This window comes from Pseudonaja textilis, chromosome 4 (genome assembly GCF_049901715.1).
Source record: "Pseudonaja textilis isolate UNSWEBS1 chromosome 4, rPseTex1.2, whole genome shotgun sequence".
Taxonomy (NCBI): domain Eukaryota; kingdom Metazoa; phylum Chordata; class Lepidosauria; order Squamata; family Elapidae; genus Pseudonaja; species Pseudonaja textilis.
The window spans coordinates 43,460,135-43,472,184 of record NC_141993.1 but is presented as its reverse complement, the minus strand read 5'-3'; the positions used below and the strand labels follow the sequence as shown (position 1 = coordinate 43,472,184).

Sequence of the window (12,050 nt, the reverse complement as noted above, 5' to 3'; positions counted from 1 at the left end):
CTGTCTACTATAACAACTGAGGACAGGGAGGTGAGAGTTACACAAACTGTGGGGGACATCCCCTGGTATCCTTCAACTGTGCAATCCCTACCCTGGTTATTGGGCGTTCACATATTGGGCACAGACTCAGGATTTTCTAAGACAACATAACCATAGCTATAGCAATAGCACTATATACCACTATATATGCTTTACAGCACTTTCTGAGCAGTTTACAATGTCAGCATATTGTCCTCAACAATCTGGGTCTTCATTTTACTTGACCTCAGAAGGATGAAAGGCTGAGTCAACCTTCAGCCAGTCAGGATTGAACATCCAACGTCTGGACATGGTATAAGTGCAGGATTATATAGGGGCACAGGCAATCCTTGATTCGCAACCACAATTGAGCCTAACATTTCTGCTGCTAAGTGAGACAGTTGTTTAACTGTTAAACTTGTTTAATTTATTATACAGGTTATCCTTGACTTACAAATTGAGGATTACCTGTATAATAAATTGCATTGATGTAAACTAAAAAAAAATCCTCTTAAAATGGTCTTAAATGTTTTTTGCTCATTATTACTTATTGTTTGTTTTGTATGTTTTATCTAAAGATGCTTACTCTCAGAACTGAATGATGGATATTTATGTTTGCTTGAGAATCATGGCATGACAAACATGGTATTTCTTAAAGGTACTGAATCCCTTGACTTAACAAAGATTATAATCCAAAGAAAATTAAGCAGCTCACATTTTATAAAATTCAGCAAATTATCATTGAATAAATTATTTTAGCTTTTCCAAGGTAGCTGCATAACTGGAAAAGCTTTCTGAAGTTGGTACTATACAATTCAACAGTGATAACTGTGTGATTTCACAACACTAGTAAATTTTTCAGTCAACTGCACCATACTCATACGTGCATAAAAATGTTATGATCTTATTATTGAAGTATGATATGCCTATAAATTCAGAGATCTTGTTAATGTGAATATAAATATATATATATATAAAACTCAGAACTGAACTGTGGAATCACTGATGCTCTCTGAGCTCAATTGTTTGCTAGCATATGTTTCATTAATTGAGTAGGGTTAGAGTTAAGGTTATTGGATGTGGGATTTGTTCCTTGTTTACATATAATGTGTTGATGGGGGTATAGTTTTTACTTGGTAATTATTTGATTATGAACTACTTAATATTGTCTTCTGCTTGGTTGGTTGTCTGTGTTAATCCCTGGGTACTGTTTTCTGGAAAGGATGTTCTGGTTTTCTCTCTCTCACTTCTTAACTGTTTTATTCCTCTCTTTTGAATGGTGTATAAATATGGCTTTTTTCTATATGCCTATTGATGACTGATTTATCTAAATGCCAAGCATTCATGAGAGTTAAAGATAAACATTCTGGAAATGTTAAATTATGGTCCATCTCCTTGGTACTGGCTGCAAGGAATCAGAACATTTTGTAGAAGAAAATACTGAGTGGTATACTGTACAATGCAAGCAACCTTTTGAGGGAGTATACTTACTGTGTATTATCCAGGTGAGGTACAACCCATAGCTGATGATTGATGGAATTACTGGCAAGATGCTTCATAGCACAACCCTGCACATCTCCTCAGGTCAGTCCTAAGGTATAGTGCACAGTGATGCATCAGGAAACATAAATGTATTACTAGACAGATCAGCCAGTTCAGCGATTGAAGCAATTGACAAACCAAATAAAATAAAAATAAAAATAACATGCAAATACTGAAATTAATAGCGTCCAACACATGCATATATTTAACTTTTTTCGACCTAAAAGTTTGTGATTTGCAAAGAAAGAAAACAACACCTTATCCTTAAGAGTTAAAAGATATGAAAATAACAAAAATAAAATTGAAGTGTGTGTTTGGGGGGAGAAGATGGCGATAGATGCGATACAGCGTATGCCCGGTTAGCGGGCAACGCGTGCGTGCAGTGCTCAAACACGGCTAACAAATTATGATCGGGGATCCAAGGGCAGCGGAGAAGCGGTGCCCGTTCAACTCCTTGCGCGGACCGCTCCCCGCCCTCCCGCTTCGGTACTAACCGGGCTTCGACTTCCACGTCTGCAAGCCGGTCGATTGGAGAGGAAAAGGCTTTGTGTAAATACCGGGAAGGAGGGTCAGAGAAGTTGCGTGTGTGCAGCTGGAGCCCTTCAAGCGAGGCGGCTGAACGGAGGGAGGTGCGCCGCGTTAGGTGGAGGTGCGAGCGAGCCGTTTGAGAAGTTGGCGGGTGGGCGTGGGCACCGCGCAGGACTTCTCCCCGGGGGAAGCAGCAGGAAGAAGCCGAGCGAGGGGACGGAAAGGCGGGGTGGGGGGAAGCGGAGCCTGAGGCAACCGCCTTGAAAGGCTCCTCTCCGCCGGAGGAGCGGCTGCGAGCCAGAGGCGGGGAAGAGCGCCGGGGGCTGTTCCCCACGTGGCGCTGACGCTCAGCCACTGAACCGCCGAGCCGATCGGGGGCTATAAAGTGAACCGGGAGCCCAGAAGGGCTGAGCTTCGGCAAGAGAGCGAGCGCTGCTCTCCTGGAGGAGCAGGGGACTTTGCATCCCATTTCCAACCCTGAGCCCCAACCCTTCTCCGTTTTGGCGGCCGGTTGTATCTGTAGAGTGCGCGGCGGCGGGGACTCTCCGCTGCCTCCTGGCGTCTCTTCGCGCGGCTTACGAGCGAGGACGGCGCCCTTCGTCGCCCCCATGCAGGAGCTGCTCGGCCGGGAGAAGCCAGGCTCCCTCTCCGCCGCCTGCTTCCCGCGGAGGTCCCGTCCTCTCCTTTCCTCTCGCGGGGTGAAGGTAAGAAGCAACTTTTGACTCCCGCTCCGCCTGCCGCGAATGGCCCCTTGAGGAGCCCCAACCTGCCTCCTCCCTCCAGTCTCGGCTGGACTTTGTAGGAAAATCTGAGGGAGTAGGAAGGAAGGAAGGTAAAGAGAGAGAGAGCCCCGGTCGCCCTGCCGGTCTGCGATGACTGAAACGGAGGTGGGGGGCAGTTATGGAAGCTGAGCCAAGCCGCTTCTCTTGCTCCTGATTGGGATCGGTGGCTTTCCGGCGCCTGCAGAAAGGACCAGCCCCGCTGGAAATAGGCGCGGGATCTCCTCCTCTTCGCAGGGTGTGCCTGTCTTAAGTGACGTCCATGAAGCTGGGTTAATGTTGAAGCTGAAGAGCCCGTACCCAGAGCAAGGGGGATTCGCTTCCCTGGCCCACGTGCCCTCTTTCCAGCTGGAGCACAGCTACCCACAGCACATGGATGGCAATGGGAGCTTGAATGGAAGTGGGGGTGGGCAGAAAGAGGGCCTTCATTACCCCTTGCCCACTACCTTAGCCCTCATCTTCCTGGCCACCCTGCTCATGATCTTCACCATCTTTGGCAACGTATTGGTCATCATTGCTGTCTTCACCAGCCGGATGCTGAAGGCGCCTCAGAACCTCTTTTTGGTTTCCTTGGCCTCAGCAGACATCCTGGTGGCCACCTTGGTCATTCCCTTTTCTCTTGCCAATGAACTGATGCCCCAGTGGTATTTTGGCAAGGTGTGGTGTGAGATCTACCTGGCTTTGGATGTACTTTTCTGCACCTCTTCCATTGTGCATCTCTGTGCCATCAGCTTGGATCGCTACTGGTCCATTACCCAGGCCATTGAGTACAACCTTAAGCGCACACCACGCCGCATCAAAAGCATCATCTTCCTGGTTTGGGTCATCTCAGCGGTCATCTCTTTCCCACCGCTTATCTCCAATATGAAGCAGGGTGAACCCGAGAAGCAGCTCCACGAACAAACAGAATTGAAATCTGAGAACAAGTTGCTCAGCTGCAGTATCAGTAAGGAGACCTGGTACATCATCTGTTCCAGCATTGGTTCCTTCTTTGCTCCTTGCCTTATCATGATCCTGGTCTATATCCGTATCTACCAGATTGCGAAAAGGAGGTCTCGAGTGCCTCTCAACAAGCAAGGGGAGACTGGTGAGAGGAGACAAAATGGCCTGGATAACAAAGACGATATGCCTGCGATAACCAAGCTCAATGGGGGGAAGACAGCGTTGGCAGGAGAAACCCAGGAAGCAGAAGTCAATGGTATAGACATGGAGGACACATCTTCTTCAGAGCACAACAACACTCCTCAGCCTAGGAAAGCAGAAAGGCTCCCCAGAAGTAAGGGAAAAACCAAACTCTGCCAGATTAAGCCTGGGGACCATTTGCCTAATCAAGTAGAAGAGGATAGGAACGCCAAAGCTTCACGATGGAGGGGTAGACAGAACCGAGAAAAGCGCTTCACCTTCGTACTCGCAGTAGTGATTGGAGTTTTTGTTGTTTGCTGGTTTCCTTTCTTCTTCACTTACACATTGACTGCTGTTTGTAAGAGCTGCGAGGTTCCTGATACCCTCTTCAAGTTCTTCTTCTGGTTTGGTTATTGCAATAGTTCCCTGAATCCTGTCATCTATACTATCTTCAACCATGACTTTAGGAGGTCCTTTAAAAAAATTCTCTGCAGAATAGACCGGAAAAGAATTGGGTGAAGCGGGGATCTGTTTGAAAGGCAAGTCTTAGGTTCAGCTCTGACAGGATATTGGAAGTGGGTGGCACCTTGTCTGATTACTAAGCATTGACTCTTCAAAGGCTTCAGGTGAGATAAAACAATTAAAATATTAGTGCACAACCAGAACCCAACAGGATGTGTGCCCAGGGATGGATCAAAAGTCTTATTTTAGTGTGTTCTTTCTATGTATTTCAGCACATTGAACAAATGAGGCTGGGAAAGGAAAATGTAAGTCATATCTTTCAGAAGCACTTTCTTTCTATTTTCCATCTAAGGTCCCTGACGTTATGGTATTGCATCTTTGAGATTTGTGCATCTTTAACTTTTATAGGAAAATTAGCTTTAAACTGTTTTAAATATTTCTTGAGGACATGCATTCTCTATGAAAAGCAAAAGAAAGATACACATTTGAGTGGACCCCTGCTGCCATCTCATCGATTTCAAATATAGTATTATAATATTCCAAAATTTCCAATATGGTTCTGGATGTTGAGATATAACAACTGGTAATATAAGCTTTGACACAATGGCCAGTGTTTTATTGTATTCACTATCTGTATTTGTTTTTTTTAAAAAAATCATGTTTGTCTTGTCTTTTTAAAATGCAGTATTGTTAAAAAGCTGTATCTCTTATTCTGTACCAATTGAAAGAATCAAATATGAAGGATTTCACACTTAGAAAAGGAACTGTCAAAAAGCTGAGCTTTCTAAGACCTCAGAGATATAAGATAAAGTATTCTTTCTTTGTGATCCTTTCATTGAGATATGTTCAGTACAACTTACTTCTTTCTCTAGTTGTAAATAGATACCGTAGATGAAATTCTCTGTTTACTTTACAATGCTCTTTGATTCACACTGATTTTTTTACAATTTCATTTGTGCTAGCTCTCCTGTACAAAAACATATTTTTATGTACTTCATTTCTTCCTTTTTACCTAATATGAAACTATACAAATCATTTCTTCCAACTGCAAAATTGGATTATAGAACTCTTTTGATTAGTCACATCATGAATGTTATTATACATGAGTATAAAGGAGAAAGAAAATGAATAGAATTATAGTAGCATGTAAAAAATCATGTTGACATAGGATAAAATATCATTGTTAACTATCTTCCTTGTTTGTTTTCCCCAAAATACCTATTGCAAGTTAATTTTCTCAGCTCATCAAACAATTATTAAAAGGGAAGCAAAAAACATAAGAATTTTATTTTCGATATTATGACAACATATTCAGTTAAATTTACAATCTGATTAAGTACTTTGTAGCTGATTATGCTGGAAAAACTCTTCCTTTTAAAGCTATAAAGTCGATACATTCTTGTTTTATGTGCAAATTTTTATATGGATGACAGGGCCTTCTTGAAAAAATGTCAACCTTACTCTATGGAACATTATGGATATCCAGTCTTCAGACTTGTATGCCTTCACTTTGGATATAAGGATACATATCCAATCTCTTAAATAAAAAAAATGAATCTGACACTCCTAGTCAGTCTAAAACTAGAATGCTAATAGAGAAGGGAAAAGAAAATAAGTTATTAGCAACTAATATGTTACTTGTCTAAAAGCTCATTTTTTAAAAAAATATTGAAGAGTTAATTACAAATGTTTGCATAAAGTGTTTTTAACCCAGACTTTAAAATTTCTTTTTTTAAAGACTCATTTTCCAGTGCAAGGAAATTCATACTATTTATATGGAGCTGTTTCTAAAATGTGTATTACTATCCAAGGGCTCAAACTAAGGCGGGTGATGGGGACATAGGGATAAATACACCAGCACACGGTTAAAAATAATGCTGCCATTATAAGTCTGTTGCAAAGGTATTGCAATTTAGCAGGATTGAGGCCAGACCTTGTTTATGAATCAGGCTGCTGGGTCGATATACAGTTTTCCTTGCATTCAGTTTAAAATGGGAAAGTCTACTGTTGCAGTAAAACAAGATAATAGTGCAAAGCCTGGGTGACTTCCCCTATTTGTTGTAATTGACATTTGAAGTTTGGAATTTTAATACCCACTTCTTACCAGAAAAATCAGGACACATAGATAAGGAGAAAATTTTCTTTTTGATGGAGGCAATCTGTCTGCATTGTGTTGTATCTTGCATGTCCCCAATTTCATGTTTTCCTGCTATATTTGAGCTGAAATTTCCAGAGTTGTTCATGAAGGCTGAGAATTCCAGAGGAGATAAGCCAACACATTTGGAGACCCCAATTTGGGGAAGGTTGATGTATTTCTAATGCCCTGAAGGAGCTGAATAGAAACATCACAAACCATTTAGCTGGCTTTTCCAGCCTTACAGATGGTTTGTAACAAGGAATTTAACTGCTAAATTACTTTATACAGTAATCAGGAGCAGAGATCCAAATTTAAATAGGAAATTGAGAACCATCTTTTTCAGTTAGTTTCCAAATAAAACCTTTGCAATGGTCTATCCATAATAGGTAGGGAAATCTTTTGAAATGGCTTTCTTATTATATAAAAAGAGTAGCTTAAAACTCAGGCCAGAGGGAAAGGCTAGAATCAATGGCTTAAAACTACAAGGAACTAGGTTCAGATTAGATTAAGCCAGTCCAACTCTCAGCCCACAGGCCAGATGCATCACACACAGGCCATATCCACCGATCTGTGCAAAGTCAAAAAAAACATTGTGATCAAGTTTGATAGCCATGGATTAGATGTCAGGTAAATATCTTCACGATATGAACTGCAGTTGAGTGGAGTAAGATGCACAGAAAGAAATAGAATGTAGTAGATAAACAGGATGGCCTTGAAGGACAAAAGGAAGATATTCATATAAATGAAACCGGTGCCCAGGTCAAGAAAGTACTTTGAGAAAGTGTCTCAGACAGTGGTCTGACTGATTTTCATCAAGATGAAAAAGGAAGGTAGCACATTCAGACTTACAAAATAAGCTACTTTATTGCAACAAGCTGTTACAATAAAGTAGCTTAGATCTGGGTGGTGTCCATTTCTTAGTCTCGTCTATCTGAAAGGGTTGACATCTTTGCCAAAAGTCTTCAAACAAACTAAACGGTGTTCTCTCAGATGTTCTAGAGCAGGGGTCTCCAAACTTGGGAACTTTAAGACTTAGCTGGTTGAGGAATTCTGGGACTTGAAGTCCACAAGTCTGCAGCAGTCTGTTGAATGTGATGCTTCTATATCTCTTTGAACTGTTACAATTTTATGATAATAAGTAAATACAGAGAAAATTAAATATACTCAAGGCTTATTTAGCTGGCCGTGTTAATGAAGTTCCTTGATCACACACTAAGCTCTTAGGCAGAAAAATGGCTTCTGTACTTCCAGCAGTGGAGTGACCTCAGTTAGATGAATGGGATTGGCTGTCTCCAGAAACTCATCAGAAAAAAACCTAGAGAGCCTTCTTATCATCTGAATAATGATTTAAGGTGTCATAAATGGTAACATTTAGCCATTTGGTCTGAAATAGCACAAGGGAAAAGTTAATTGGCCTTGTAAAAGATCTTGGCTTGAGAATGTGGGTTGCCTATTTTGGGGGTTCTGGTATTAAATGTACTGTATGAACAAGTAAACAAATGCCTTACACTGGAAAAAATAAAGTGATTTCTGGAGTATCTTTCTAAATCAAAGTTGTATCTGGTATAACAATCCCTCAATACCATGCCATTTGACCTTTTTAAGAAAATGTAACATGTAAACAGAAATAGCCATAATGGATTTATAAATAAATGAATAAAATTGGCACCTCTAAAGCATGGTAGATCTTTGTCATCTCTGTTTTCGGTTTCAAGACTTAATCAGCAAACGGGAACTGACCTTTTCAAGCACATATTGCCATGGTCCCTTGTATTTAATCATTGTTACACCACATGTTAAACTGAACAGTGGCCTGCTTTATTATGCTCTAAGAAGCTTTTGATATGATTGTGCTTTCTTATAGCAGAGCAAATCCATTCATGTACCTCTTTAAGGCCAAAAATTAGGGCAAACACATGTTTGAGGTTTTTTTTTATATTTTTCCCTTTCCAGTTCCCTCCCTTTTTGTGTCATGAAATACTGTTCTAAACAGGAGTGTACAAACTGGAAGCACTGCTGACTAATTAGGTCAAGTGCAAACAGAGATTATTGGCGTAAAACAATGCTTGTGTCCAGCTAAATGCCTGATAGTGTTTAGAAAAGATAGAACTGCAGGATAGATCAGTTATTTGTTAAACATCCCCAATTCCATTTGGGTTGTGAGATTTAGCCCAGAAACATTTTATCTACATGAAAAATGGATAACAAAATTACGGGTAGTAATTTTTACAATGTCTACTATGTGATGTCTGTTACTTGTAGTCCCTAGATGCCACTGTGTTACTGGTACTAAACTAATACTTGATTTCTTAATAAGACTTTAGATTTAATTCATTAACTGCAAGGAAATGATAGTTCTGTGAAGGGAGCTAGGAAACGTATATCCTTAAATCATAATTCCCAATTTACTCATTTATTTAAAACATTTTTACTGTGCTGTTCAGCTGAAAAAGGTTTCCAGAAGAGCTTATAAAGGTCATTAAGAAAGAAAAAAAAATATCCTGGTTTCTGGTTTGCAGTCTAAAAGTCATCATGCAAAATAAAAGGCCTTGAGTAAAAAAGAAGGAAAAGCTATTTCTATTTATATAGCAGTTTTATAATTTACAAAAGACATAAAATGATCAACTGGAATAAAAAGTTCAGTGAAAAGAAGAGTAAAAATCTGTAAAAAGGAACTTCTGAATTTATTTCTCTTCTGTTTACAACTTGCAAGTTTTTGTCCCTTCTCAAGTGATCCAAGCTGAGGTTCATTCTCTACTCAAGCAAGACACCAGAATCCTTTAATCTGCAAATATTTATTAGAGGTTTGCAAAGCCAGATCAGACTCACGTGGGCATGTTCAGTATCATTCCATGGGCGAAACAAAGAAAATAGGATATAGTTATAATCAAGGGATAAGGAACTACAGGATTATAAAACAGGATTGGTTAGAAATTAATTATCAAATTTATCAAAAGATTAACATGGACTCACTATACTGCCCCTATTAAATATCACATCTGAACTTCCCTAACTCTGAAGTTTAACTAATGTCCTTCTTGAACCCTAAATGCAAGGCTCAACTACACTATTACATAGCAGAAGCCATGTTGCCTGTACTTAAAACTCTAGCTAAACTCAGGAGCCCTGTGCTAAAATATCTATAATGCTCAAATTGCTTAAATGCTTCCAAGCTGCTCTTTCAGTTGAGCTGAACGGCATCTCTTCCCTCACTGAACACTCTCCAAGAGTTGCGTCTGGTAAATCAGTGCAAAACCACACACACAGTTGTGGTATAATTACCTTAAAGCTCTGCCAGTAAATCTCAGCAAGGGGATTCAGAAGGTATTTCTGCCACTCAGAAAATAAAACCTACTTGCCAAATTACTGTACCCAAGAAGAAAGTCAGCAGCTACAATGTACATGTTCTCCACTCCTTGTAAAGTCATCAAAGATTTATGCACTGAGCACTATGCTCTGGATTCAGCAGACTCCATCCAGCCAAAATCATTGGAATGATTGTGTAACCAAGGGTCCAGGCTAGCCTTTGGTTTCTAAGCAGGTATAGCCATTGGGGCAGGAACTTATCTAAGCATGGGTTTAGATTTGCACCGCTACCATAAATGGTAGAGACTGCAGAATTATAAAAGTCCACTGAAAGCCATGAGACCCACTTTGAAGAGGGAAGACTAGTTCACCTCCATGTTCCTTTATCTCTTTAGGAAAGGTTGGAAAGTGATAGGGGTACAATTCAGCACCTCAATATTCTGGAGGCCATCTGGTGAGGTAAAATTGTATTACCAAAATGTGTGTTAGGTTAAACAAATTTTGGGGGTCTTTATTTTGGAATCTTTTCCGAAGTTTTGTATATGGTAATCCCAGTACTATTCCCACTGATTTAAAAGCCCTCCAAACCTCCCAAAATGACTGAAATTAGCTTGAATAACTGATTTTTGGCTGGCTGAGCGGTAAAGGCCTTCTAAAAGCCTGTGTCTCATTTCCACTTACACGGCTGAAATCTGACTGCCAAAATTTGTTAGTCCAATGTCAGGGCACTGCTAAATGAATTAAAATGTTGGGGGTATGATTAAATCAGGTAGCTTTGAAGCAAAAGATTGCTACAAGGAAATGAAAACAATTATATTAATAAGTCACTCCAAACAGCTGTAGTCAGAAAATTGTTTCAGCAATCATCAGATTAAAAAAAATCTGCTTTGGGAAAAGGAGAAATGTAACCAATTTAAACATGTAAGGTGCCATATGCTACATAAAATAAATCCTTTATTCCAATCCTACTTGAATCTGCAGGTTTCACAACTCAAAAGATCCTTTCTCTCTTTCTTTCTTTTTTTGAGGAAGGATGAAACAGATAGCAAACAAAAGCATATTTTACTATAACCGAGACCCAGTGTGTTTTGAAGGGACACCTCTTTGTCGGGGAAATAGTATAGGCAGATTGCAAAGGATGGAAATACTGAAATTAGATTTCAGGCTCAATAATAGTAAAAAAATTTCTCCCACCATTTTATTTCTGATGTAACTTTCTGTCTTGCCTCTCTCTACTTTGTCTCACCATCTTTACTTCTGCTGACAAAAACTTCAAGTAGGAACTCCTAACAACCTATTTTTATGTAGTTGTAGTATGCTGTTTAGAAATAAAAGGGATGAAGCCAGTATGCTATACTGATATCTGAAACCACCAGAAGTCAGTATATTTGAAGCAATTTTGTCCTAAATTATCAGACATTAGCAGATTTCAACAGTTTAGTGATTTTGGACAATCACCTTATGTGCTGATGTACGTTATAATGAGAGCCAACCTCATGCTTTAAACTTTAGGGGTTTAGGGGCTGGTATGTCTGCTATGATGTGTACATTTTCACTTACCAGCATAAAACACAGTGAAGAATCCGGCAGTGGCTTTGCTCATGGCAACTGGCACTTGAGAGAATGAGTTGTGTCCTAAGAATAATCCACTGTTTTTCTTGTTTATTCACCTTTTGGAAAGTTCAAAGTCCCTGCAGATAATTTCTTTATTACAGTCAGAAACATGGCAGGATTCTCAGTTACTGTTTCATTTAGTTTTCTACCTAACATCCATACAACTTAATACTTTCCTGGATTAAAGTAGAAATTTTCCTTCCTTCCTTCCTCCCTTTCTTCCTTCCTTCCTTCCTTCCTTCCTTCCTTCCTTCCTTCCTTCCTTCCTTCCTTCCTCCCTCCCTCTCTCCCTCCCTTCCTTCCTTCCCTTCTCTCCCTCCCCAAGGAAAACATCAGACTGTAGGCAAATGATAGGGAGAAAAACTTGCTTCTTCCTTAATTGCACTTGTTCTTAACATGAAATTGAATATCAGCAGTATGTAGGCTAACCAAACATGTCATTGAAACTTCATGAGTTTGCTCACTTAGAGTGTTCCCTTCATGTAGCTTTCAGTTACCATTTGCACAAACACTACAGTTGCATGTGAGTTTAAGGATTTTTG

At 40.0% G+C, this 12,050-nt stretch overlaps 1 protein-coding gene across 1 annotated transcript; it reads left to right on the top strand.

Annotated features, from left to right (window-relative positions):
- The first annotated feature begins 2,448 nt into the window (after positions 1–2,448).
- On the top strand, positions 2,449–8,272 carry ADRA2A (adrenoceptor alpha 2A). Its single transcript, XM_026704756.2, has one exon. The coding sequence runs from the start codon at positions 3,144–3,146 to the stop codon at positions 4,506–4,508; it is 1,365 nt and encodes a 454-aa protein (XP_026560541.1). The 5' UTR covers positions 2,449–3,143; the 3' UTR covers positions 4,509–8,272.
- Positions 8,273–12,050: the final 3,778 nt, after the last annotated feature.